This window comes from Dipteris shenzhenensis, chromosome 14 (genome assembly GCF_047967505.1).
Source record: "Dipteris shenzhenensis isolate YYH24624 ecotype China chromosome 14, Dip_SZ_1.0, whole genome shotgun sequence".
Taxonomy (NCBI): domain Eukaryota; kingdom Viridiplantae; phylum Streptophyta; class Polypodiopsida; order Gleicheniales; family Dipteridaceae; genus Dipteris; species Dipteris shenzhenensis.
In genome coordinates, this window is record NC_141609.1 from 17273262 (window position 1) to 17300992 (window position 27731).

At 44.9% G+C, this 27731-nt stretch overlaps 1 protein-coding gene across 2 annotated transcripts; it reads left to right on the plus strand.

Annotated features, from left to right (window-relative positions):
* LOC147894274 (serine/threonine protein kinase HRR25-like) lies at positions 1-26957 on the plus strand. Of its 2 annotated transcripts, none has more exons than XM_087384431.1 (14): positions 1-242; positions 415-455; positions 875-944; positions 1047-1195; positions 1331-1435; positions 1551-1621; positions 1843-1904; positions 1996-2059; positions 2174-2258; positions 2357-2483; positions 12353-12444; positions 13204-13267; positions 13660-13817; positions 26140-26957. In XM_087384431.1, the coding sequence occupies exons 1-14, from the start codon at positions 167-169 to the stop codon at positions 26410-26412; spliced, it is 1437 nt and encodes a 478-aa protein (XP_087240557.1). In that variant the 5' UTR covers positions 1-166; the 3' UTR covers positions 26413-26957. The 2 variants fall into 2 exon arrangements, with proteins under 2 accessions (XP_087240557.1, XP_087240558.1); XM_087384432.1 differs by having other exon boundaries at positions 2-242; positions 1331-1426.
* The last annotated feature ends 774 nt before the right edge of the window (positions 26958-27731 follow it).

Genomic DNA, 27731 nt, shown 5'->3' on the forward strand with positions numbered 1-27731 from the left:
CAATCCGCTTTCCAATCTGGTGTTGCCAGCCAAGCCCACTTCCATCATGCCCCTTTCCCCTCCCCCCACGCCCAAACCTCCACCTTTCCTCCTTCCCCTTTGCCCCTCCCCCTCCCCTCCTATGCCTCCCTCCCAATTCCCTTAAACCCATCTCTCCATCTCCCCCATGGAGCCCCGCGTCGGCAATAAATATCGCCTCGGTCGTAAAATTGGAAGTGGGTCCTTTGGAGAGATCTACTTAGGTATGCCGTCGATTCGATTCTGGCTGCCCGCATTGTTTGCCCTCATCCTTCGTGGATTCCCATGCCATTTTTTTTCTCTTACGCCATAGTTCAGAAATTTGGCATTCGTGTTTTCTCGTCTGGGAATTTTGGCGGAATTTGGGTTTGATCCGTGTTTGCCTGTGTTTAACAGGGACCAATGTTCAGACAAACGAGGAAATTGCTATCAAGTTGGTAAGTGGATCACTAACGCATCATGCGGCTGGTTAGTATTTTCAATATACTAAGCGCCATATCCAACCTTAAGAAGTTCCTATCCGTCTTCTAGAGCGAAATAGATTCGGCATGCAGTATAGGGGTGGATGTGGAAATGCACTCATTGATCAAGTATTTTCAAAATTTGGATATAATGACGACGTAAGGTGTGCTCTGCGGGCATTGGCATTGCAACCTGCTGCTCATGTCGTTATTAGCACTGCGCCTCTACGTTTATTTTTTGCCAAAAAGTGTTGCACCTTTTTAACTGAAGCTGCCAGCCCGTCTTTGCCACGCTGCCCATGCTTTGCTTTGCCTATCCCTCTACACAAGGCAGTGCTCACGAGTACTTGTATTCTCTTGTTTTCTTACTGACACTCTGCAAAACATGATCTCAGGAAAGTGTCAAGACAAAACATCCCCAGCTAGTTTATGAGGCCAAATTATACAGGGTTCTTCAAGGCGGAAGTAAGGGTTCTCGCCTTCTTTGAGTCTGCACCGTCTCTCCATATATTTTCAGAACCTTGATAAAGGAGCAGAGTGGTTTGATTATATTGTTTTTATTCGTAGCTGGCATTCCTAACATAAGATGGTGTGGAGTGGAAGGGGATTACAACGTCTTGGTGCTTGATTTGTTGGGACCAAGCTTGGAGGATCTTTTTAACTTTTGTAGTAGAAAGTTTTCTCTCAAGACAGTATTAATGCTTGCAGATCAACTGGTACGTTCAGTTTTGGTGAAGTGCTTCGTTTCTGCTGCACCCTTCAGTTTTCTGCCTTAAATTTGACTCATCTCTCCGCTGCTTGCATTTTTTTCAGTGTTATTTTGAAGTCTCATGTGGAGTGTGTTAAAACAGATTAATAGGATTGAATATGTACACTCGAAGAGCTTTCTTCATCGGGATATTAAACCAGACAATTTTCTGATGGGTCTTGGGCGGAGAGCAAATCAGGTAAATCAGGTATTCAGGATACATTGTGGGTTTTGATGTGATCTTATTGAAAGGAATCATAGTTTGAGACATATGATAATTTCAAGGATTCTGTTTCTACTACCTACGTGTGCTCTCACTGCAGGTTTATATCATCGACTTTGGACTTGCCAAAAAGTATAGAGATCCTTCAACACATCAGCATATTCCTTACAGGTATTTTAAGCCCCTTCCCCGACACAGAGGTATAGCTTTTTGAACACTTTTTATGTCAAGGGAGTGGTTTAATTACTTTTGACAATGATTGCAATGCTCAGAGTGTCTGTCTTGGTTCAAATTTAGAAGTGGTTACACTTGGCTCTCATTCCAAAGTAGGAGAGGAATTTCTCTTTGCAGGTTTGTGTGCTTGATATTGTCTTCCTTGAATGCCGATCCAGGGAGAACAAAAATTTGACTGGGACGGCACGTTATGCGAGTATCAACACACACCTTGGAATTGGTAATTGTGGCCTTACTTTCTCTGGCCAACACAAAATTGGGTTTATTTAACATTGGTGTTCAATTTCTTATAAACCTCTTTCACAAAACAGAACAAAGCAGGCGAGATGATTTGGAATCTCTTGGATATGTGCTCATGTACTTTTTGCGAGGCAGGTAAAAATCTCTTTAGCTTACAGAAGCCTTGACCCTGTCATTGAAGTTGTAAACCTTGTTTGTTCAAATAATAGAGGGCTTCCTTGATTGGCTCTCATGGACTGTTTATATCAGTCTTCCTTGGCAGGGTTTGAAGGCTGCCACCAAAAAGCAGAAGTATGAAAAGATCAGTGAAAAGAAGATGACCACTCCCATTGAGGTTTTGCCTGTCCAGTTTTCTGTTTTTTTGACTTTGCTTGTAAATTTAGCTTGTGCATCTCATGAAGTATACTGAAGCAGACTGAACGTTTGTGTCAGGTACTGTGCAAGTCTTATCCATCAGAATTTGCCTCTTATTTTCATTTCTGCCGGTCATTACGCTTTGATGACAGACCAGACTATGCCTATCTAAAGAGAATCTTTCGAGACCTTTTTATTCGTGAAGGTTAGTGCAGCTATATATATTGCTCCTTCAAACCAAAACTACGTGCATGTCTTTGTGTTTGACATTATTTTGAGTCTGGTTACAGGGCGTGTTTGTCTGTGTCAGGGATCCAGAATTATTTTGAGTTATCTGCTAATGTATTTTTATATTTTTTGTAAGCTCCTTGCATCAGAGAGGATTGTGAGTGGAAAATTAGGTTGAGTTTCATAATTATCGAACTTTGCAAGGCTGTTTACCATGCTGCACAAGTGGTGTTCATAAGGTCAATTGTTTTAATGACTCCAGAGTATTGAGCAAGCTCAAGCTTGGCAAGCTACAGCTTTATAGCTTGCCAGAATAAGCTCAGTTTTACGAGTTTGGCAATTTCCCACAGCTATGGGCGTATGTGAAGAGAAATCTGCTGACAGAGAGCAGATTGTTCAGCTGGCCCATGCACAAGTAGCTGGGTCCACTTTATTATTTTATATAATAATTCCCCTGATCAGTCGCCCTCCTCCCCTTCTGTGTGTGTGTATGTGTGGAGTGTGATCAGTACTGTTTTCATACTGCCTGGCACAGCATATTTTTCCAAAGTGATTTCCAGTGAATGACCTAGTTAACCCTTGGAAATGACAAACTAAAATATGATTTAAACCGCTTTAACTTCAAACTTTCACACAAGAGGATGGGGTTTAGAAGAAGAGGAATGAAGAAACAATAACACCGCATGGGCTGTGAAATAGGACCCCCCCTCTACCAAGGGTAAATTGTGGTAAAATGTCTTTGTTGGCGCTGCCTCCCTAAGAGGGAGTGCTTTATTCCAATGTAAGAAACAATAACACCGCATGGGCTGTGAAATAGGACCCCCCCTCTACCAAGGGTAAACTGTGGTAAAATGCCTTTGTTAGCGCTGCCTCCCTGGAGGGAGTGCTTTATTCCAATGATGCCTTATTTGTGTTCCCGATGAAATTAAAATCTAGAAACAACAGCTTGCTGTTTACAATGATTTTCTCCTTGAATCAGGAGTCAAATAACAGAATATCAAAATCCTAGAAATGTGTAGGAATAAATATCTCAACAATTGATCCAACTGCCAAACTCAGGCAATAGTAGGAGCTAAGATGAAGAATGTCAAGAAATATGATGTCCTTGTCACAGTCATCTCACAGTTAGTAGCATTAGGACAATCAATCTGATATGGAAAATTGTTGGAAAGGTCACCTCCCCATCTGTAAGCCCCCAAATGAGGAGAGTGTGGGGGAGGGAGACCGAGGGCAGAAGATGCCCAGAGAAGTGAAAGAGAGGGGGCTGCCACATGGGCAGCACCTCACAGCCAAGAGTGAAAGAGATGGCTGCCACATGGACAGCAGCAAGGCTGTCATGTGGGCAGCACTGCTCAAGAGCATCCTGGAGAGCCTGGAGCGAGGTCTTTGGGCCGCGAGTATCTGCAGCAGACGTGCAGGCGGACAGCACAACTGTACAGGCCAGTACGGAGGGCTGGAAGCAAGGTACGGAGCAGATGCAGATGACCAGAAGGCTGGAGCAAAGGTGCGGTACAGGCGGGTCAGGAGAGCAGGGTGAACAGGCGCTGACATGGCTGGGCCCAGATGGAGCAGCAAATGGGGCTGCCAGTGGGCAGTGGCATGCCTTATATAGGCTGGGCCCTTGCCCAGATTGGAGGGCCTAAAGGCCCTAGAAGTGTGGGCCAAAGGGCCCTAGTTTTGTGAGCCCTTAAAGGGCTGGACCAGCAGCAGACTGGTCGGCCAGTATGAAGCTGGCTGGTTGGTTTTTATGACAGGCCCCTGGGCCTATAAAAGAAGGGCCTCCAGCCCGCATTCATTATCCAGCATAGCCAGCAGTTCCAGGGCAGAAAGGAGCAGCAGGGAGCCTACTCTCTAGGCCTATCTAGAGGAGGTGAGAGAGTGCAACAAGGGCTGCAGATTTAGCCAGGAAGGGCTGGACCTTGGCTGTCTTCTAGGGCAGCAAGGTGCTGAGATCATCATCTTCTGGAGCAGCCATTCACAAGCAGGTTGGAGCAGTGGAACAGTTATCTTGGGGCCTACATTCAGGAGGACCAAGGGGACCTGTGTGCTGCAGACAAAGCTTGGCAGGGGCTGCCCACCTAGGCTGATTCACAGGCAGTAAGGTGGAGAAGAACACACTGGACGGTGTTAGAAAATACCCAACAGAGGGTACACGCAGCGGAAGACTTATAGTAATGCCCAGGAGCTCACACAGTGTGCGGTGTGGGTGTGGAATCACAGACTTCTTTACTTCTGTGTATACAATAGGTGTGCAAACTCATCAATAGACAATGAACCAACCAGATAGAGAAACCACCAAAAAATATATATTTCCGTCCACAAATATGGACACAATACAAAAGAGATAGATCCAGAGTCCCACCAATGATGTGGTCCTCTGATCTTACCACAAGGTACTTCTCCTATCTGCTGGCTATCTCTAGACTCGAGTCCGCGTGCTCCACCTCGAGCTTCTGTAGACTTTCCGTCCAGATCACAACACCTTGCTGTCCTGAGAGACAGCCAAGGTTCAGCCCTTGAGAGCTCAGTCTGCAGCACACCTTCTACTCTCCTTCACCTCCAAGATGAGGCCCAAGAAAATGTCTTCTGGCTGCTCCTGTCTGCTGCTGGTTCTGCTGAACCGTTGGATATGAAATGAGGCTCAGGGCCTCTCCTTTTATAGGCCCCAAGGGGGCTGGCAAAAAACCGACCAGCCTGTTACAGACTGGCCGACCAGACTGGCCGACCAGTTTGTGGCTGGTCCAGCCCTAAAAGGGCACACCACCCAGGGCTTTTGGCTCAAACTTCCAGGGTCCTTTGGCCCTCCATTCAAGGCAGGTATCCAGCCTATAAAAGGCCTGCCTCCTGCCCACTGACAGCCACATTTCCTGCTGCACCAGGCCTGCTGGTTCTGCCCTCTGCCAGGTTCTCTTCCCAGCCACGTGTCCTGCGCCGTACACTGCTGATGTCATCGCGCCCTGCCAGGTCAGATCTAGGGCTTGCTGTCCCCGCCTTCTGCTCCTTCCACAGGTTCCGTCCTTTGCAGCCTCCTTCTCTTGTGAGGTGCTGCCCATGTGGCAGCCCCCTCTCTCTTTCTTCTCTGGGCATCTTCTGCCCTAGGTCTCCCTCCCCCACGCACTCCTCATTTGGGGGCTTACAGACGGGGAGGTGACCTTTCCAACACCCCCTCTCACCGACACATCTCAGCCCAATGCCAACACGTTGATGAAGATGCTCCAGTGACTCCCTGGTCATAGTCCTCTGGAACATTTTGGTGTCAATCTTTTCCTGGCTTTTCATCCAGTGGCTCCTGCTCCACCAAGTCCGGTTCCGCTTCCGCACACCATCTTGGTACACAGGTCCATCTTTGGTAGCACCTCCTGGCACCACCTCCTTCAGTCACGTTCCCGCCTCTGAACTCGAGCAATCCAGCTGTCACGATCTTTCAGTCGTCCCCCTCATAATGAGTGAACAACCTGGAGTCTTCCAGGCACCATGCTCTGAGGGTCTATTTCAACCCGTCCTTCCTTTGGCAAGGTCTGCAACCAATGAATATTTCCAGATAACCTGGACCATGAACTCTCGTTGAGTTCTCAAGCAGGTACTCTTCTGGCTTCAGTACTCTTTGTCCATCACCTTCTAGCAATTTGCGTCCAAGATTTGAAGAAGCACCAATACTTTCCCTTCTGCCTTCGAGGAAGGCCAATTCCTTCCAATCTCTTATCACCTGAGACAAATGAAGAGCAGAGTCTCTCCATAGCATGCTATAAAGGCTCAAATGTAGAATATCAAATACATACCAGACTGTTGTACTGCCTGAATGTTCACTCTGAAAGCAAACTCTCATTAAGGCATCCACCAAGCGCTTGTGTAATCCTGTACTGTCCCCTTTTGAACTCCAGCATCCATCTGACCATGAGACCCCAGGGCCTTCCATGGAATCCACCCCCGGTGGCTCTCCCCTCTACCTACTTGGTGAAGTAATCTATGGCTATCATCTCCATGTCCTTGTGTTTTACTTCTCTTGAGACTATGCTAAAAACCTTATCGGATCAACAGCTACACAAAGGCATCTAACTCCTCGTCGACCCACATCTCTATGTCAGACATCCTCACTGTGATTTTTGGATCAACATATCTGACCTCGGTAACACTCGGTGATGTCACCAGGAATAACTCTTCGATTACCACATTTGCTTTGGCCTTTTCCTCTGAATCTGAGTCAGACTCCTTGTTGTTTTTCAGATCCGCCTTTTTCTTTCTGCAGTCCTTTGCAAAATGTCCGGGCGTATCACAATAGAAACACTTCTTCTTGTGCTTCCTCTTCGAAGTCCCCTCATCGTCAGAGTCATCTTGCTTGGACTTGCCACCGTTAGGCTTGCCCTTTACTTTGCTAGCGGAATCCTTCACCAACATCGCCTTGTCATCTTTATCCTCGTTGTAGAGCTTCTCGCGAGCTTCCTCCTATAGCAGTAATGGACACAACTCCTCAAACGTCAGAGGTTTGGTCCTCTGTCCTGCTGTCACAGCCGTAACAAAGCTCTTGAAACTCCGAGGCAGTCTCCTCAGTATCATCAAGGCCAGATGGCATGAGTCTGTCTTGTGACCAATTGCTGCCAGTTGATCCCTCACCACCTTGACCTTCGTCAAATGGCTATGTGCCGTATCTCCTTCTTCCATATCAAGATTGTAGAGTTGATGCTGAAGAAGCACGATCCGGAAGGTATTGTCTGTCTCGTACAGATCTTTCAGGGTGGCCCACGCCTCTATTGACGTCTCGGCCAGTTGGATATGCGGAAGAACGGAGTCCGCCATAGTCCCTATGATTATTGCCAGGACATGGGCATCTCTTTCTTCCCAAGCTTCAAGCTCCTCTCTGTCTACTGCCATGAGTACCTCCCCTTTACTGTCCACCATGTCCTCCGGCTTTGACTCCTTTCCCGTGGTCAGCTTCCACAACTTCCGAGCTACTAAATGACTCCGGATCTTCACTTTACAGATCGGGTAATTAGTCCCGTCCAGGTTCCCAGACTCTCCAAAATTAGGGATAGTGAAAGAGAGAAAACTGGGGGAGGAGGAAGGGAAAGCAGGGGCTGAAGAGGCTGTAGAGGTCGACATCTCTGCTGTTTATACCACACAGCAAAGTCAACCAAACTCACTTCAGTAAACCAGAACTCTGAACGCACCTGACTGAACCTGAGTCACCCTCCTTCTCGCAAGGGCACAATCCTCCAGTCGTGGAAGTCGATTCCCTAGAGCTTCTGAATCAGGGTCGTCCTTCAGCAAGGTCCTTGCCTTCAGGCTCCCACATCTGTGAGCCTCCTACTTGGGCTCTGATACCATGTTAGAAAATACCCAACAGAGGGTACACGCAGCGGAAGACTTATAGTAATGCCCAGGAGCTCACACAGTGTGCGGTGTGGGTGTGGAATCACAGACTTCTTTACTTATGTGTATACAATAGGTGTGCAGACTCATCAATAGACAATGAACCAACCAGATAGAGAAACCACCAAAAAATATATATTTCCGTCCACAAATATGGACACAATACAAAAGAGACAGATCCAGAGTCCCACCAATGATGTGGTCCTCTGATCTTACCACAAGGTACTTCTCCTATCTGCTGGCTATCTCTAGACTCGAGTCCGCGTGCTCCACCTCGAGCTTCTGTAGACTTTCCGTCCAGATCACAACACCTTGCTGTCCTGAGAGACAGCCAAGGTTCAGCCCTTGAGAGCTCAGTCTGCAGCACACCTTCTACTCTCCTTCACCTCCAAGATGAGGCCCAAGAAAATGTCTTCTGGCTGCTCCTGTCTGCTGCTGGTTCTGCTGAACCGTTGGATATGAAATGAGGCCTAGGGCCTCTCCTTTTATAGGCCCCAAGGGGGCTGGCAAAAAACCGACCAGCCTGTTACAGACTGGCCGACCAGACTCGCCGACCAGTTTGTGGCTGGTCCAGCCCTAAAAGGGCACACCACCCAGGGCTTTTGGCCCAAACTTCCAGGGTCCTTTGGCCCTCCATTCAAGGCAGGTATCCAGCCTATAAAAGGCCTGCCTTCTGCCCACTGACAGTCACATTTCCTGCTGCACCAGGCCTGCTGGTTCTGCCCTCTGCCAGGTTCTCTTCCCAGCCACGTGTCCTACGCCGTACACTGCTGATGTCATCGCGCCCTGCCAGGTCAGATCTAGGGCTTGCTGTCCCTGCCTTCTGCTCCTTCCACAGGTTCCGTCCTTTGCAGCCTTCTTCTCTTGTGAGGTGCTGCCCATGTGGCAGCCTCCTCTCTCTTTCTTCTCTGGGCATCTTCTGCCCTAGGTCTCCCTCCCCCACGCACTCCTCATTTGGGGGCTTACAGATCGGGAGGTGACCTTTCCAACAGACGGAAAGTCTACAGACGCTGGAGGTGGAGCACGCGGGCTCGAGTCTAGAGATAGCCAGCAGATTGGAGAAGGACCTTGTGGTTAGATCAGAGGACCACACCATTGGTGGGACTCTGGATCTATCTATTTTGTATTGTGTCCATAGTTTTGGACGGAAATATATATTTTGGTGGTTTCTCTATCTGGCTGGTTCATTGTCTATTGATGAGTCTGCACATCTATTGAATGCACATAAGTAAAGAAGTTTGTGATTCCTTACCCCACACCCACACTGTGTGAGCTCCTGGGCATTACTATAAGTCTTCTGCTGTGCGTACCCTCTGTTGGGTAATTTTCTAACAAAAATTAGAGCAGCACATGCACTTTCAACAATACTCAGATTACAGCAACCACAAGGGTGGCAAAATAATCCAGACATGAGATACAGTCATCCAGCGATCTGCTGGGCAAAGGGCAGCCTGGTCTTGTTGACAAGGAATGCCCAAAATCTACTCCTGTGTTCCTTTTATGAAGGGCTTCTGTGGATGAGAATTGGGGCTTTGTGGCCTCTTTTTGTAGGCAACCTACTGCCCTGACCAGGCTGACCTGGTCAGTAATCAGAACTGACCACACCAGGCCGACCCTGCTCAGTGAAAAACTGACACAGCAGGTCTGCTGACTAAACTGACCTGATCTTAGGTCCCTCTTGTGTTCTCATGCAACTCAGTTGTGGGGGTCCTGAGGATGCGTTCCTCAATGACCAGGACCTGCTGGCCAGAGAGCCTTGTGGTATAGGACGCAAGTCTGGACCCTGAGGCTGGCTGGCTCTCTCCAGGTGATTTAGACCTCTAGCTTGGGGTTGGCTTGGATGAGCCTACGGCTGGGAGTTGAGCTGCTAGAGCCAACCCTTATGGGTTGTGTCTATAGCGGATGTCTGGGTTTCTTGCGGGCTTGGTCCTTGTTCTGTTAGGGTTTCTGGTTATGGAGCTGACGTGGATACCCCACCAGGGTCTAGGGTTGACCAGACCTGGCGAGGGTTGTTACAACCTCAGTCCAGCTACACAGGCTGGTACAGCACCAAGAGTGCTCCAGTGGCCAGGCAAAAGGCGTGGGGAAGAGCTGGAAAAGAGGCGTGGAATGGATGAGGGCAGAGGCGCAAGGAAGGGGTGAGGTGGAGGGGGGAAGCAGGGGAGCTATATCAGGTGAGAGTTAGTGGGAAGGGGCTTCGATGGTGCAGAAGCTCGCAGTTAGAGTTGGGGCTCATTTATCATCCATTGGAGAACCAGTTTTGGAGCGGATTGGAGCTGCAAAGAGCCTGCCTCAAGGGCAAGTTCAGGAGCAAGGGAGTGGGTTGTTTGGAGTAGACAAAGAGCTCACAAAGTCTTCATCACTTGGCTGTCTATCAGCGCAGCAAGGAGGACGGATCAAAGGGAGAGCCTGTGCCTCACCTTTGGCTGCATTTCGGAGCAATGAGGAGGTGAAGGTTCTAGGTAAAGCACTGCGTTAGTTTTGGCTGTCCGGGAGGGTCAGCTTGAAGGTGTGTTTGTGGGGCATGATGATGAGGCCCACATCGTTCATAGGGAGCGCACAGGCCAAGTGTTTCGGGAGTGCCACAGCAACTCTTGTTTATGTATATGGGTTCACATCTAGATAGCACTTAGCTACTAGAGGGTGACACACTGGACATTGCTTTTGTATTGTGTCATCTTGGACGGAGATATAATTTTTGTTGGTTCTACATCTCTCTTGTGCATTGTCCATTTACGTGCTGCACACATATGCTAAGTACAGATTAAGGAAAGAAGTTTTGGATTCCAAGATATCTCATTGTGTGAGATCATGGGCTACTTAACCCTTTCCCTATGGGATCTAGTCTCTAGGGACTCTTCCACTACATTATCTAATAGGTTTTTCAGATTGCCTCTGTCGTCATCATATCTTTCTCTGATGTGGGCGTAGGCCTGACATCTAGGTGTACATGCTGTTCATTTTCCACCTCCCTTGTGGGGCAGATTTTACAGATTCTTTCTTCCCTTGGGACCCTAGGTCTTACCCACCTTTCCTTCTCCACTTCTAGATCATGTGAGCTGGTTCTCATTTTGCATATTTAGACGCCTTGTTAACATCGACTCGTTTATGAGCACTGCCTTACAAGTGTCCTCCCAAAAGATCCATGCAGCTCTTGTGTGAGTCTTCTCTCTCTCTCTCTCTCTCTCCCCCCCCTTCCCCCAATCAAATCATGGGCATCCTCCTCCTCTATCGATATACTCCAATGCTCCATAAAAGCTAAAAAATTGAAATAATGAAGACATTGCTGTCGAGCACATCATGTGCTCTCTTTTTTTTAATCTTTTTTTTTTGTTTGGTGGAAATAGTTATGCTTTATATTACACAATGGCTTCCCTTGAATGGGGAGCGCATAAGTACATCAGCTGAAGATTTGACTATATGACAAATATTTCACTCACACACCCCACACACACACATGTATGCACACACAGAGTTTGCGCATCGCTTTGCATTTGCAAGCGGTTGCATTGCACTCACATTTTCCAGTGGTTCTACACACGGGCTTCCATTGCAGGTGCGGCAAAGTAATCATCCATTCATCTTGACGATCATTTGCATTTCAAATTTGTGAAGTTTTGACTCCTAGACTCCAGGCTTGCTTCACGCCAACTAATCTTTTCTGCAGATGTACGTAACAACTTATTAATAAGGCATTAAACAACCTTCTTGTCATGGGTACAACCATTAAAACTGGTAACAAGAACTTTATAAACCCAATAGAGAAGGCCTTGTTGTGGACATCCTAAAAAATAATTCACAGCATACTGAAACCTTATGCCCTCTCTCTCTGTGTGTGTGTGTGTGTCCTTTTTCTTCTTTTTCGCTTTATTATCTTTCTTTTTTTTGTTGAATTTTTGTGTTGTTTGGGTGGGGATTTTAAAGCTTAGTAAGCAATGGGCTTACCCAAGAGATTCTAGAATCTTTCAAAACCTAGATTTCAGTTTATGCTTGAGTACTGATGAGAACATAATTGTAGCTTTACTTACTAAGTTATTTTTTAAAGATTATTCTCATTTACTCTTAAGTTTTTCTAGTGGCGCTTACAATCTCCCATCTTCCCTTATCTCTACTTCTCTCTCCTTTGTTGTTTTGCTTGTTTTATGAAAATTTTAATTTGTATATGCTAGTCTTATGGGGGGGGGGGGTGTTTTTGTGTCTCTCTCTATGTGTGTGAGCCCCCTGCCCCCGCCCCCCCCCCAAAAAAAGAAAAAAACCAACAACAACAACAACACACACACACACACACTTGTCTTATAATAAAATGTTTTGATGTGTAATAGTAGGTCCCCTCTTTGAGGACTGCTCTTTGTAATATAAGGATACATGGCTTTCACCTGCCCAAAAAAAAAGTGTGTGGGTGGGTGCGGGAATGGGGGGGGGGGTGTGCTAGATATATGTGTCATTTTAAATCTCGCTTATTCAGAACGGATATTCCAGGATTTCAATTTGATTATGTCTTTGACTGGACCATTCTCAAATATCAGCAGACTCAAATCGCTGGCCATCCTCAAAAACTTTTGAGTGATAAGGTAAATTGGATTTATGATCTCCATTGTTGAGCTGCCTAATTAATTTACACACGAACCTATGAATGGATTACAAATATCTTTTGAGATTAAGTTGCAACTCCTGGTTCATGCTAATCCTCTTTATCGTCACTGGTGCATTTACCCAACCAGCTCTTCTCTCTCAGTTTGGTTCTTGGAATTTGTAGTCAAAGCCATAGAAACTCAGCATGTTGGTTTATGTTAAAGACACCATTATTAAAGGGGACAACATATGAGACCACGTACTGCATGTTCTGTGATGAATTATGGCTTGGTGTGACGAACATACATGAGTAGAAGGTTCTCTTTTAAGTTTTTCCTTCAGGTTGTAACCAAATAGTTTATGCCAACTGTTTCTATCCTTGGCTGTGTATTCTCCAAACGTGTTGTCATCTAAATATTTTCCTTGGACTCCTTTCAGTGATCCTAGTAGTTGTTGAAAGACTGCATTTGACTATGGATTCTCTAGACGTAGCCTTGCTCATATCAGTCCAACTTTCAACTCAGAGAAGTGATAGAAAACTGTATTAGAAAGACATTTTTAGTTGCATGTGCTGCTCTTACTTTGGGTGTTGTCAACTGATGTCATAGTATATGGTTCAAACTTCACATTGTGTAGGCAAAGGCCATGATGGGAAGCTGCATTTATTGTAATAATTATGCATGTCAATGGACTTTATAAGATAAGTGGAATGTCCAAATGTTTTCCGCAGCTTACAGTTATCCCAACTTTCTGGTTAGGTTGGAACCGCAGGGCCAAGCAATAACATTACGACAGCAGGTGCTGCTCCTGAGATGGTATCAGGTAAGTCCTGCCAAAGACAGAAGCCTTAAGATCCCTTTGGTCGATTTCAGCACTACGCATTTACATTACATATTTCCATAGTAGGTTATTTTCAATTCTTGTGTGGGTAATTCACGTGCACAATCATGCAGGTAAGTGCAATAAACATTCTTTATTCTAATATATTTTCAACGACTTTGTTTTCTTGGTTATAATTGGGATGGGTCATCAGTAATTCTCAGTTAGTAAGATTGCATATATGGTACTCCTATGAAAATGTTTCTGAAACGTGCTAGAAGTAAGTTCAGTGATGCCTTAAAATTGAGCTATCTTTTGTTTTGGTTAAGTCCAAACAGGGCAAACAATGTTGGAACATAACTAGCCCTTTAGCAGTCTAGCATTTGTTTAAGCAGGACAAGATGGACGCCAACAGCTGCCAAGACATTCTGATGCTGCAGATGGAGCTCAACGTAGGTTTACTGGAGGATTGACTGGTGCAGGCATTCAAGTCTCATTGGAAACACCCAAGCTGAAGAGCCCAGCACTTGATGGCATGGCTGCAAAAGATGTGGTCAGTATAGTATTTGAATGTCCCAGTCTGTATCATAAGCATTTGTAATTCAGCAGCATTGCAGAAGAAATGACATACATTATAACTACTGAGTGCAGCACTCTGAAGGCAACCTCTGTCAGCAGACTGATTGTAAACTCAGTAGTTTAGAAGTGTCCGTGTATCTATTAAGAGTTTATAAATTAAAATTTTTTTGTTAATCAATTTGCATGCTCTCTCTCTCTCTCCCTCTCTCTCACACACACACACACACACACACACACACTCACACACACACACACACACACACACATGCGTGCGCTCGCGCGCACGTGCACGTGTGCACACACACACATACACACACGTGCATAATCCTATGTGAATATCAATCTAACAGCAGTGTGATAAAGAATGAGGTGATAACTACCACCACTTGAGAAATGGAAGTAAATGGATACCATATAGAACTAGTCATTTTTATGGTTAAGAAAAAGGGAGGATGCGATCCCAAGCTGGAGGAGGAATTATTGTTCAATAGGTCTTCACATGCCACTTGAGAAAATTTATCGTGAATCTAGGCTCTTGACAGTAATTGATGCTGCTCTTACGATATCCCATGATAAGCTTGAGCTTGTCTCTCCCAATCATCTTCAACAATATGGATTAGATCCAACCAAATATTCGATAGTTCTCTTCTATCAGACAATGCTGCCTTTTCCTAATATAACGGCACCTTGCTTCTGATGTATGCCAAGATGGCAGAGGCCATATGGCATTCACGTTTTATCTGCCTTGGGCCAATAAAAGATTGCAACGGGTGTATCTCCTCTTTCAATCATGCATGATGACTGTAGAGGCCTGTACACAAAGCATCCAAAGTGCAATTTGCACCCCACATATGTAAGGTTGGGTTGCCTCACACAATTGCTTATCACAAGAAGATTTGATATGAGAAGTGTTGCAGCATGGTCACAAGGCTTCAAAGACCCAGCCCCACAAATAATACTTGGGGCTCTCTTCTTGGTTGGCATCATTAACATACACATGACACTCCAATCGTTGCTAGTTGCTGTCCTAATGAAGGCTGCTATCCATGACACACCCATGACGCTCTGATTGTTGCTAGTTGCTGTCCTAATTAAGGCTGCTATGCATGATCAATTGGAGAAAAAGACCTTACACAGCCTCTTGCTCTTCTAGTATACAGATCCAAATGGCTTAATATGCCTTGGAGCCAACAAATGTTAATGATGCAATGGTGTCCATCTTTAAACGAAGGATATATTGAGAGTGTGATACTAAGTTCTTGAAGTGAACCAGCTCATAAGTTAAGAGACAGAGCTCCTTCGCTGTTGTGACAACATGCAAGGAAAATAATAGGAAACCTACTGTAACGAGGTGTAATCCATAGGCTATCATTGCATGCTTTCCAAAATTCACCTCTCAACCCCATAAAGGGACAGTTTCGTATTTAGACTCTAACGTTGCATGCTTTCCAAAATTCAACTCTCAACCCCATAAAGGGACAGTTTTGTATTTATCTGAAAAATCTTTCCTCTGTGGCTTTAGTATCGTGCTCTATCTTGAGAATTAGGAATGCTATCAAGGACTAAGTAAACATCTTTTGGCCATGAATGGGTGTCGGATTTCATAAAAATAAGTCAACCTCTAACAAGAGTCCGTGGAACAGCAGCTTCACATGCTGTGTTTGTGGTTGCTCGGTATTCAGCTTCAGTTGAGCTTAACACCAGTGTCAACTTGCTTTTTGCCAAGGGAATCGGGATTGCTGCTGAACTGAGACAAAACATACGACTCATTGACCTTCGTATTGCTTTCCTAATCTACATTTGCAAAGGCATTAGATTTAATGGTTCCTTTGACATATCTTAGCACTTCGCAGGATGCTAGCAAATGTGCTCTTTTTGACTTTTGCATCTATTGGTTGATAACTCTGATGGCATACCTCAAATCTGGTCTTCTTATGTTCAAATAGACCAAGCTACCTATGAGCTGTATCATCAGTGAGTTCCCCTCGATATTATCAATCAGTTTCCCGCAAGAACTTGTAAGAAGCAAGCCATACACATAAATGCATCAATTGGGCATCGCATTATCTTGGTGCTTGCTATAGTCCAGAAAAGGGTTTGTGGAGTCTGTGTTTTAAATGCTCTTTTGCTTAGGACTGCATAACCTTAAAGTTGTTCCATGTTGATCTTTTCATTAATATACTTATTTAGGAAAGCTTTTTTCACATCCATTTGATAAATGGGTAGATTCTAGTGTGCAGCTATGGCAATAATTGTCTTGATGGTAGTCACCTTTGCCATTGGAACAAGTCTTTAAAGGCAGCCCCATACTATTTAAAAACTTCATGTGTAATGTCTGTTTAATTGTATAATAGCTTTACCTTTTGTCGGATCCGACGGACCTAATGGTGGAGTTGAGACTCAGATAACTATTTGTTGACAATAACATCTTGAGAAACAATAATTAACAGCCTTGTAGTAGGATCACATGAGAGAGAGAGGCGGAGAACAATGCATGGAGCAAGCAAAATGTGAAACATTCGCCAAAACTAAAGTTTTAAGAATGAGAATACAAAGGGTTGTCATCATGACAAAACCATAGGTCAATCCAGACTAGGGTTAAAACCCAACACACTCCTAAACTCAATGACGAACTGTGGTTGCCAACTGTGGTTGAACCTTGTAAGTAAAAATGTCCCTTACCCTTCTAACTAATTATTAGAGTGTCTAGTGCCATAAATATTTACAATGTTTCCAACACCCCCTGCAGCGACAATCTCTTGGTGTAGGAGTAGTTTCTGGACCAAACTGATCTCTCCTGCATGCAATCTCTCTTTGATTATAATGTAACTCAATGTGTTTTGTGCATGCATGAAACATAGAATTCCATGCCATTGTAATGGCACTACGATTGTCAATGAGTATGGGAGTAGATGGTTGCAAACCACCATGAAGATCTGCCATCAATCTCCTGAGCCATATATGTAGTTGTAAAGGCTGCCTTGAACTCAGCTTCATATGATGATGTTGGCACAATGGATTGTTTCTTGCTTAACCAAATAAAGAAACAATTTCCGCTAGTGGAGTGTCTGGTATCATAATCCCTAGCCGAATTTGAATCACTGAAAGCATTCAAGTTAGAGCTACCCCACCTGGCATAGAACATACCGAGAGATTGAGTACCTTGCAAATACCTGAAAACGTGTGTATAGCACTCTAATGCGGTGTCTTGGGGTTGTGCATGTAGCTGCTCAATTGGGATACACTGAACGAAGAATGTGGTTGATAAATGAGGCATCCAATAGCCAAACTGCATATGACAGCATTGAAAGGTCCACCTGCATCATGCATGGCAACCGACCTTGCCTTGTGCATGTTAATGGTACCATCATATTTTCTTTTGATTTTGCACACCCACTTTGTCCCAATAGTGGGCAAATCCACATTTCCCGCGTATTGTTTTTTTGCACGGAATCCAATTTTGGCTTCATGGCTCTCATCCAATGCTCACTGTCTTGAGTATCCTCAAAACTGATAGGTTCATTGGTATCACATAGTGTCTCATCCCAATGTGTATCAACATCCTCTTGTTCCTCTTAAACCAGCCCTTGTTAATTCAGACAGAGGAAGTAGCATACAAGAACCTTCTTTGCGAATTTAGAACGAACAACAGCAGCCTTGGAATCATCGGACCTTTCATTGCTGGCTATAAAGGATTGCAAGACAGAAAGAAAATGCTGCAACAACAGCTGAGTGGCAACTTCCCTGAAATACTCAATCCCCTTCACTAGGGAGGCATCACCGAGAAATAGGCTCTGCAACTTTACGAGATGTTGCAAGTGTGAGAAGCGCAGCGGAAATGAATGGGAGAGAGCACGCCTCACACACACACCACACTGAGAAGGAGAGAAAGGAACAAGAGAACTGCAAGGGATCTCTGCAGGCTGCTCGAGAGCTCAACTGGTCAGCTCAACAACCACAACACTGGAGGCACACAAAGTGGATGGACTGCTCCACAACCCTGCTCCTGTGGTGCTACTCTGGCTGCTCCACCAGGCACCAAACTGCATTGATGTGCTGCTCCACCAGATGATGCACAAAAGGAGGAGTGGGGTGCCTATATATAGGCGCCCCACCTGCCTAGTCGGCTATGCTAGAAGAGGGCCGCCTCTAGTAGTAGGGCCAACCAGCCTAGGTGGGCGGACCCACCACTAGGGCTGCCCATGGCCCTATTAAGAGGGCTCACCCCCCCACAAAATAGGGGGATGGCTGGGCATTCCACCACTATCAGTTTCTATCAGTTGGAATCCCAAGGGGTAGATCTGGAAAAAAGGCTCCTCAAATGTGCTCCCAGACATGCTCTCCCGTGAAGGAGCACCTTATTGGGACACTCACAATGGCGGATTACTACTTCCACTTGATACTGAACAACCAGAAGTCCTATGTCTCGGTCATGGTGATTAGACACTGTCCTCAATTGGATAAGACCTTCACCATGACACTTGTTCAAAATTAAATAAAAATCATAAAGTGACTAGACACTGCTCATATTTGAGTAAGACCTTCACCTTTATGTCTTTTCCATATCTTTTCATTGTACAAACAAATGGATGACAGCTCTGAGTGGATTACAGCTTAACCTCCACTCATGGCAGCTCAGAGTGGATTACAGTTCATCGCTCCAGTTTATCTTTTCCTATATAAGAGCACCCTTGGCTCATTTGTAGGCAGAGTCTGCCTCCGAGAGCTCTTGTATCCTCAGCTTTTTGAAATATATCCAGCTTTCAAGCCTCCTTGCTCCAAACTCCCTTGTTCTCAGTTTCCTATTTTCAGTTTTCCTTCATGACTATTCCACCGTTCTCCATCTCTTACGTCCTGTTCTTTGCCCCCGATTGGTCTTCCCCGTTGTTTCGCACCTCTCCCCCTACCGACTTTCCTGCCTACGTCTGTTTCATTCACGCTTCGTCTCCCGATTTCGTCTTCTCCTTACCCCTCGGCATCATCATGGGTTCTCGCTCTTACTCCGTTTAATTTTCTCTTTTCAGATCTACGTCTTCCTATCATTGTTCCTTCTTGGTATCACCCATCCTTCTTGGTATCAGAGCCTGTGTGTAAGAAGATCCAAGAGAGTATTGAGAGCTCCCCGTTAAAGGCAAAGAGCCGTGTTGAGGTTGAGCCACCCCACTTGAGGATTCCTTATCACAAAGTTCTCCACCCCAAAATGGCCATGGTGATTCGATCCCTCTCTTCCCGTTTTTTTGCTCCCCGCCCCTTTTCCTCTGCTTCCTCATCTACCGAACTTATGGACAACAAGGCGGCATGGAATATGCCAACGATCAATGCTGATGATATTTACAAGTTCTGCGTTCCATTTCAAGGACCTCAAACATGTGAAGGTATCCGAAGTAGTGGTCAATGTGGCTGATGAGGGTTCCACTGGTGTTTATCTCCCTCTCTTTACTCCCCACGAGATTGATTCTTTTCAGTCTTCTGGATATAAGTATATACATTATGGATGCTTTATCCTAGCTATAGAACCGCTTTTTCGCATGGGTGTAAATGCTACTTGCATGGTCAGTTTGGTAGATACTCGCCACTATAATATTAAAGATGCCCGCATAGGAATCATCCATGGTAGCCTCAATCGAGAGCCTGTTTATACAGTAGTCTATCCTAATTTCAAAATGTCTCTCACGGACCCCCACTTGTCCATTGCTCTGTGTTTGTACGTCCAGATTAAAGGTCTAGCCATGAAGCCAAAATCAGAGCACATTTGAGGAGTCTTTTTTCCATTCTACTTTGAAATCATACATGGTAAAGAATTCCTGCCAGCGAGCTAAGCGCCCCCTGCCAATCTGTTTATCAATTCGACGGGTACAGAACGTCTTGAAGTTCTGGTTGTCGGTGCGGATGAGGAATTCTTTATTTAAGATAAAGAGTTCTAGCTTTTGAATTGCCCTTTTGACTGCTAGAATTTCTTTCTCAATTGAATGGTAATTGAGCTCAACACCTTGGAAAGTTCCTGACCGGTAGGCACATACAACTTCTTCAGTGGGTGTCTTTTCAAGTAAGACTGCTCCCCAGAAATGGTCAGATGCATCTGTTTCAATTACTAGTTGTGCTGTGGCTGATGAAATGGTGAGAGATGGTAACTGTTGAACCTTTTCTTTGATGTGTTGCACCGCTTCTGTTTGCGGTGGGCCCCATGTCAGACCATCTTTTCTGAGACAGAGTTGGAGAAGATGCCGATCTCTGGCCAACTGTTTATAAAAAGGGGATATGTAATTTAGACATCCCAGGAATCTTTGGAGTTGAGTTCGATCCCTGATTTCATCCGGAAATGCAAGAAGGGCCTTCAAGACATGTTGCTGCATTTGAATATTACCCTTGTGGATGTGGACTCCTAAGAACTCAATCGTTTCTTGGCCAAGGGTGATTTTTTTGGCAGAAAGGGCCAACCCTTTGGATTTGATGAGATCATACATAATTTGGAGATGGCGGAGATGCGAATGGACATCCTTGCTGTATACTAGTATGTCATCAATATAAACTAGACAAAAAGAGTGATGCTGACTGAATATGGAATCCATGAACTTCTGAAATTCTACAGGAGCGGTTTTGAGACCGAAAGGCAGCACATTCCATTGATAGAAGCCCTGAGGAACTACAAATCCTGTCTTATGTCGATCATTAGGATTAAGACCCACTTGCCAGAACCCTGCCTTGAGGTCGAACTTCGAGAAGATTGTAGCACCGGAAATTTTTTGCATAAGATATTCTTTGTTGGGAATTGGATAAGAAACGGACAAAAGACATTTATTTAGTGGCTTGTAATTTATGACAAGACGCTTCTTACCCCTCTTCTGCTCGGAGTGTTTATTTACATAGAATGCCGCTGCTGCCCACTCAGAGCGGGACGGTTCAATGAGACCCATATCCAAGAGGTCTTGGATTTCCTGATTGCACAATTGTCGGTCGGCTTGGGTAAACCCATATGGGCTTTCTTTGAACGGTTTCAAGTTTTCCCAAAGAGGGAGGTCGACTTGATGCTGGAACACTTTTTTGAAAGCCGTAGGTGAGTCACTACTGCAATCACGAATGAACTTCTGTTGCATATCCTGCAGTGCTGTCATCATATGAAGAGTATGAACAGTTCGGCGGAGCTGCTTACTGTTTTCTACCTGGAGGAGGTTGTTGATATAGTCGTCGAGCTCAGCTCCTTGAAGGGGTTGTTGAGCATCTTGAGGGCTAAATGACTCGGCAAGATTTGGAGAGGCATCTGGAGTAGAATCATATTCGGGTGGAGCTTTGAGATATTGGAGGTCAACTGGGGAAGAACACTGTCGGACAATCTCTAGGTCCTCTTCAAACGGCTTGAGGACACGTTTGAGAGATTCCCTTGCAGGGATATGTACCAAGACATTATTTATGGTAAGGACCATCTCTTTAGTAGAAAATCCGAATGGGAGATGTTGGTTGAGAAAAGCATTACCAATAACCAGATCTACCCCTTGGGATTCCAACTGATAGAAACTGATAGTGGTGGAATGCCCAGACATAGTGATAGGGATTTCTGATGCATACCTCTTGCATGCAATAAGCCCGCCACCCATTGTCGAACCACGCATCTGATCATGGGTCTCAAGTTGTTGCCAAGAAGAAACAGGAAGAGCTCGGTATTTGCAGATGTTGAATCCAGACCCTGTGTCTACTAAAGCAACCAAATTATAAGGAGGTACCCCCGGTGGTTTGAGCTGAACTTTTACTAACCAAATTTTCATAGGATTTCGGACTGCTGGTGCTGGCGACGAAAAGAAATCTTGAAGAGATAACACATTCGGAACTGGTTCAGTATAGAGCTTGCACTGAGTCAAATGTTCACCAACCTTACGATCCAATGAGTCGATGGAATTTTGAAGCTTGGCACAATTGTCAGTGATCGTCTTTAGGTGGGTTCGAAGCCCATCAATGCTGATGCCAAGGCTCTCAAATTGGTCGAAACAGGAGTTTCGTTGAGGAGATTGGATCAGAGGAGCAGGGGCAGAGAGAGTGGTGACTGGGGATTTCCAGAAAGGGGGAGGAAGGAAGTTAGGGGAGGAGTCATGTACACTGTGGAGAAGCCGAAAGATCGAAGGTCCGGAATAGAGATCTGTTGAAGGTAGTCTTCTACTTGGAGAAGGAGTAAAGGAAGAATCAGAAAGATCTTCGGACGTATGTAAATCAAAAGATGAAAATTTTCGATGGGAAAACCCAGGGTGTCGTCCGCGACCTCTGCTGTGACCACGGGAATTGCTTCGACCGAAAGTTGGAGCAAAAACCTCTGGGAAAGGAGGTTCTTCTGGGGGCTCTCCATCAGAACTTCCCGAGGAAATCTCAATATCAACATGGAAAGGTTGTCGTCGGTGAGGAAGATTCATCAGGCTATATACATTGGGGTCGTCATCTTCGGATGTTGGAGAAGCATGTATCTGGCAATGAAGACATTCTGGAGTATCTGATTCAGAACATTCTAGAAGAGACTCATCAGACTCACCTTGGGAAATGACTTCCCATTGTTCGGGGTGTGCTACCATTGCGAAGAAACCTTTCAGTTGTTTTTGCTGTGGATTGCGGGGCTTCTCCTGACAGTCACGAGCAAAATGGCCTTTCTTGCCACAGATAAAACATCCTGTGGATTTGTTTTGTTGGAAAGAGCGGCAGCGAAGAAAACGTTGAGGCCTTCTAGAGTAGCGACGACGCCATCGGAGCCTTCGAATTTTAGGAAAGTTCGAGGTCCCACATGAACATTTAGAAGGGCGAGATTTTGATGAATGGGATCGCCGAGGAGGACGACCATACTTAGAACTTAAAGGCAAAAATTCTGGTGACCCACAAACTGTTCACATATGGCCGGTGAAACAATACCAACTTTTTTAAGTTTGCGTCGGAGAGTGTATTCTGTACATTGTCGACGGATATATACTTGGACCATCTGGAATAGGTTAGCAAAAGTATAATCTGCGACTGTCTTGTGAATTTCAGTCGGTTGATTGTCAATGTTGACAATCTTCGTCTGCGCTTCGATGACCACCATGACTACTTCTTCAAGTCGGTGCGGTAAGCTGTACAGGTAATGACGCTTTGCTGCGGTGTCAGAAAATATACCAGCTCTATAAACCAGCTGTTGCACATGTGCATTGTAGGCTTCCAACTGAAAAAGATCGCATAGCTTGAGAGCAGAAAATTCATTTGCTGCCTGGGCGCGATCATCTGTGAAAGTAGGAAGAAATTGATTGGAGATTGCTGCTATAAGGGAATCTGGGGCATTAGGTTGATTATTGGCATCAGCACTTGCAAAGATTTGCTCTTTGGATTCATCTGATAAGAACTCCCACCAATTAGCAATAACACCGGTGAAACCTTTGGTGGTTTCAACTGCTGCATCTCTTGGATTCCATCTATAGATCGTGACTAATGACATCATGTGTCCGTAGAATATTTTGAGAATATCCTTCATTGCCTGTGGTGAGACCGCATCAATATTTAAAATATATCCAGGGAAGGATTTGTGCTGAAGCCGTTTCTGCAGATCAGTTTGCTCATCAAGGTCACCATCAATGAAGTGAGTTTGGAATTTACCTCTCATGAATTCAGATCCAGGCCCGCCAAAAAATGCTGTGCGCTTGCCTCGCCATTGCTCCCGAGGGGGCTGTTGTGAGGTGGATGCTTGGGGTGGATCTTCTTCCATAGGCTCCGGTTTGATTCCAGAGTTCATATAGAGAATGGGACCAAGGGAATTAACGGAGGAAGCTCGGGGAGAAACTGGCGGAGATGGAAATGGAGATTCCGGGAGCGGTGGTGGAGAAGGAGGCGGTGAAGTGGGCAATGGCGGAGGTATTTCCATATGAGGGGGTAGAGGTTGGAATTGGTGGAGGCTGATAGATGAAGGAACTCGAGGAGGGAGCTCCAATACGGCAGAGGATGAGAATTCAAGGAGCCACCGTGCTTTGATACCATGTTGCATGACATGCGATTGCACAAAGAGGAAGCTCACACGGGAGAAGAGAGATAAAGAAGACGGAAGACCACTCCAATAAAATCAAAGGGTAAGTCTTTGATTATTAGCCTTATCACAAGAAGGCTATAGGTTGATTCTCACAATACAAAGGGGATGATCACGCACTAAAAGGAACCAAGTCTCCATCATCCACATCCAACCGCTACATCCTCAAATCACATGGAAATAGATTTATACCCCTCTAGCCATCCTGATGTACAGATCTCAACTCTGGAGAGGGGGGCTGAAAGTCTGCTGTCCTGCAGGATTTGTAGCAGCCACCTAGGGACTGCTCTAGCTTCTTGTGGAGCGGCTCCCTCCTCTCTGACAACCTCCTTCGCATCGTCATGTGTGATAGGCTGCTCCTGGAAGCATTCAAAGGCTGCTGTGCATCAGCATGTGCAATGCTGAATATTCTGATCTTCTACTGGCTGCTCCAAAATGCCTTCAATTGCCATTGCCATTGGAAGTAACCCTTCAAACACATCCTAAGAACCTGTATGCAGCTATCTATCAAACTCAATCATGGACTGATCTGAGTTTTCTGCAAAAGACATCTCTACTGACAAAATTCCTGGTGGTCTAAGATTGTAGAGACGGTAAGCTTTTCTCTCACTGCTACAGCTTACAAAAATGTAATGGCCTTGTCAACTGACGAGGCATGTGTGCCTAGTCTGTGCAGCCAAACACCCTAAAGTAGTCAACCTGGGTTTTCTGTCATACCAAGCCTCAAAGGGAGTAATTGTTTTTAAGGCCTTGGTTGGGCATCTGTTCAAAATGTTTGCTGCACGAAGACCAGACAAATTCTATTGAGATGAGCAATAAGATCAGAGGTAGCTTCTTGCTCCTACCATATAAGAGGCCATAGCAGTTTCCAGGGCCTTTGTCCTCCATGTATTTTCCACACATCCCGGTGTAGGAATAATACACTTCCTGCTGTCCCAGAAAACTTTGAATTGATAGATTGAGCTGATTGACAGTTTCTTACATATTTGTAGGTGCTGTTGCAGCAAAAGTAGTCCAGGAAATCTGGTATCAGTCCCAGAAGCTGGTTTACTGTTATACCAGCTGTGAGTTGCTGTCCTGCCCTCTCTTACAACTGCATTGGCCTCCTAATCAGCATCTCTGTGAAAGCAAAAAACTGGGGCAACCTGGAGCCGCAGAGCAGGTCTTCTTGGGGCTGCTGGGCATCCTCTGTGACATACTGGACAGCCTCAGACAGTCCTTTGACAGGTTCTTGGAGCCATTGGATCCATTGGGCAGCTACAAACAGACCCCTCTGTGGTTTCTTGGCCCCTGTGGTGATGGCACAGCGTCAAAACAGCCTTGTGCCTGTTTTCTTGGGCCCTAGTAGAATTGCCGCAGCTTCAAAATAACCCTGCGTCTGTTTCCTGGTAGTGCTGGTGCAGATCCTGCGACCAGTCTAGCGTGGCTCTTGAGCTTGGCAGGTCCGATGGCAGGTCTACAAGGTTGTTAGCAATTGTCAACTACAATGGGCATCGTTCTGTAGTGATTGTATTTTGCCCTTTTAGAAACACACCCCTTAGGGCACAGTTTCTGTGCTTAGGATACCAAATTCGTACTGATAGGAGTTTCATGGCCTCTCAAAATGGTGTTCTAACTGGACAGTCCCTATTTGATGTTGGAATTCATGCTGAAGAAGGCTTAGCACGTGTGCAGTCTTTATCTGGAATCAGCCCTCTTGCCAGTGTAAGTATTGCAGTGGCTATTTTCATCTGTATTTTTACGTCTCTTGACCTTGTTTTTTGTTAGACATTGAATCATTCTATCTTTTGAGTAGCTCCGGCTTCCTACAAGGTGGACAGAGCTGAATTGGCTAGTGGACTAATTTCTTAGTAAAATCGTTTTTTAAATTACTATGGTGTTCGGAAACCTAAAAAACAATATTGCTCACAGTCAGTTACCTAGCAAGCTTGAAATTGCAGTTGTGATATCCTGTGATGCTTGCAGCATGCCATCATTCTAGCGTCCAGTATATGTATGTAACTATTGTATGCCAATGATACAACTGAGAAAACTGGATGGTGACCTTGCTGAAAGTGCGTGTATCATATTATTCTATGGTCCTATGTGTTTATGTAACTATTTTCTTAATGATATGGTACAGAAGACTGGATAGTGACCTTACTGAAAGTAGCATTGCTATCTGAGGAGAGAAGTTGAGGGTATGTATAACTGGGCTGATGTTGTGCTATGCTGGAATAATAATTGAACCATCATGTTTGATTGAGTGATTAACTGTTTTACCCTTTGTTGGCAGGTTCAAACAGAACCTGAACATGGTCAAGCTTCAATATTTACCAGAGGGGGGAGCTCATCGAGGAGAGCTATCATATCTAGTAGCAGCAGGCCAGGATCGTCAACTGAAGCCATAGAGCCACCTCGATTAGTGACAGATAAAGTTGCTCCAATCACTCTTCGTGCTTTAAAGAGGCGACCAGGTTCCAAGCACATTCCTTTGGTCAGGAGTAATCATGAAGACTCTTTGACGGGATTCCAATCTCTATCCGTGAGTATGGAGAATAGGCAATAACTAGTTTCCTCTACTCCAAAAAAAGCAGGCCTGATATGTGATTCCAGCTGTATGAGCCGTGAAACAAGCAAACAAATGTTAAGGTATGCAGGTATTGGCCTTGCTAATACTTAAGCTTCTCCTCAATAATCGAATCCACAAGAAGCTCCATCCAAGGATTCCTTGATCTCCTTCAATAGTTGTTTTCAATCGATCTTGTGGACTGAAAATTCAAAGGCTTCCTCCTCCTTCGACTGTTCTTAAGAGTTCAAGGTTAATATGGATGATGAAAAAGGAATCTTTGCAAACCTGCCAGACCAGGGTTTCTTGTTTATGGCTTGTCCTGGTCTTGGCCTACTGTAAACTGCTATCTCAGGTCTTCCAAAGTGTTACATGTTTGACTTTGGCACTAGTTGCTTGTAAAGCCCTCCTAGTGTAATCTGTCAAAAAATTGATGAAAACTTCATCCCAGATCTTTCAGATTGACATGGGGTTGAATCTTACATTTATTGCAACGTTTCATTCTTGTTAACTATAATTTGTCCAATGTATATTGACTTTTGGAAAGCAGCTTTGACATGTACATAGGCAAAGATAATAAATTTATGCTAGAATGTCCCTTATCTGTCATGATTTGTTTTACTTGTGTCATGGAGGTTGTTAGGAAAAGTATCCGTCTGATGGCTTGAGATGTATTTTAGTACCACTGGATTGTTGCGTTTGAAAGCTGTGATGATGTTATGTTGTGGTGTCTGAAAATGCTGGATTTCTGTTCCAAGCTTTTTGCTTGAATTTGGAAGTTTTTAAACTGACTTCTATGCAAGTGTCTCGAGAGTATTGAAATATTGTAACTGAGTGTGAAGGGACATAATATGAGGCGTGGGTGTGTTATTGTTATTATAATTTGTAGCTATATGCTCTTTAGACAACATGTCCTCCACTCTCAGCTACCAAATTCCCGATTACAGCATCTCTTTAGACAACATGTCCTCCACTTTCAGCTACCAAATTCCCTTCACCTCCGGAGTGCCGACAGAAACTCAATACGAAGACTGCGTATAAATGGATGCTCAAGTATGTGTGGGTGTGTGGATTTGTATGTGTGAGAGCATACTTTTATACTATGGTCTACACCCACTGTTGGGCGCTGATGACGTCAGTGGGGATGTTATAGTAGCTAGTCCTTGCTATGCGTGATGGAGTTTGTGGTTTTCAATCTTATGAGTGACTCTCGTGAGATTGAAACTGCACTTGTGTTTTTAGAGGATGAGTTTGGGAATGTTCTTGTATTCATCCAGGTATATGCTTCTGCCGTATTAGCGGACATGCAAATTTTACCT

Excerpts from the sequence above, each read along its gene's own strand:
- LOC147894274 (XM_087384431.1), top strand. The coding sequence starts at position 167 with ATGGAGCCCCGCGTCGGCAATAAATATCGCCTCGGTCGTAAAATTGGA. Across the intron at positions 2,259-2,356 it reads AGATGACCACTCCCATTGAG|GTACTGTGCAAGTCTTATCC; the intron begins GTTTTGCCTGTC and ends CGTTTGTGTCAG. Across the intron at positions 13,268-13,659 it reads TGCTCCTGAGATGGTATCAG|GACAAGATGGACGCCAACAG; the intron begins GTAAGTCCTGCC and ends TTGTTTAAGCAG.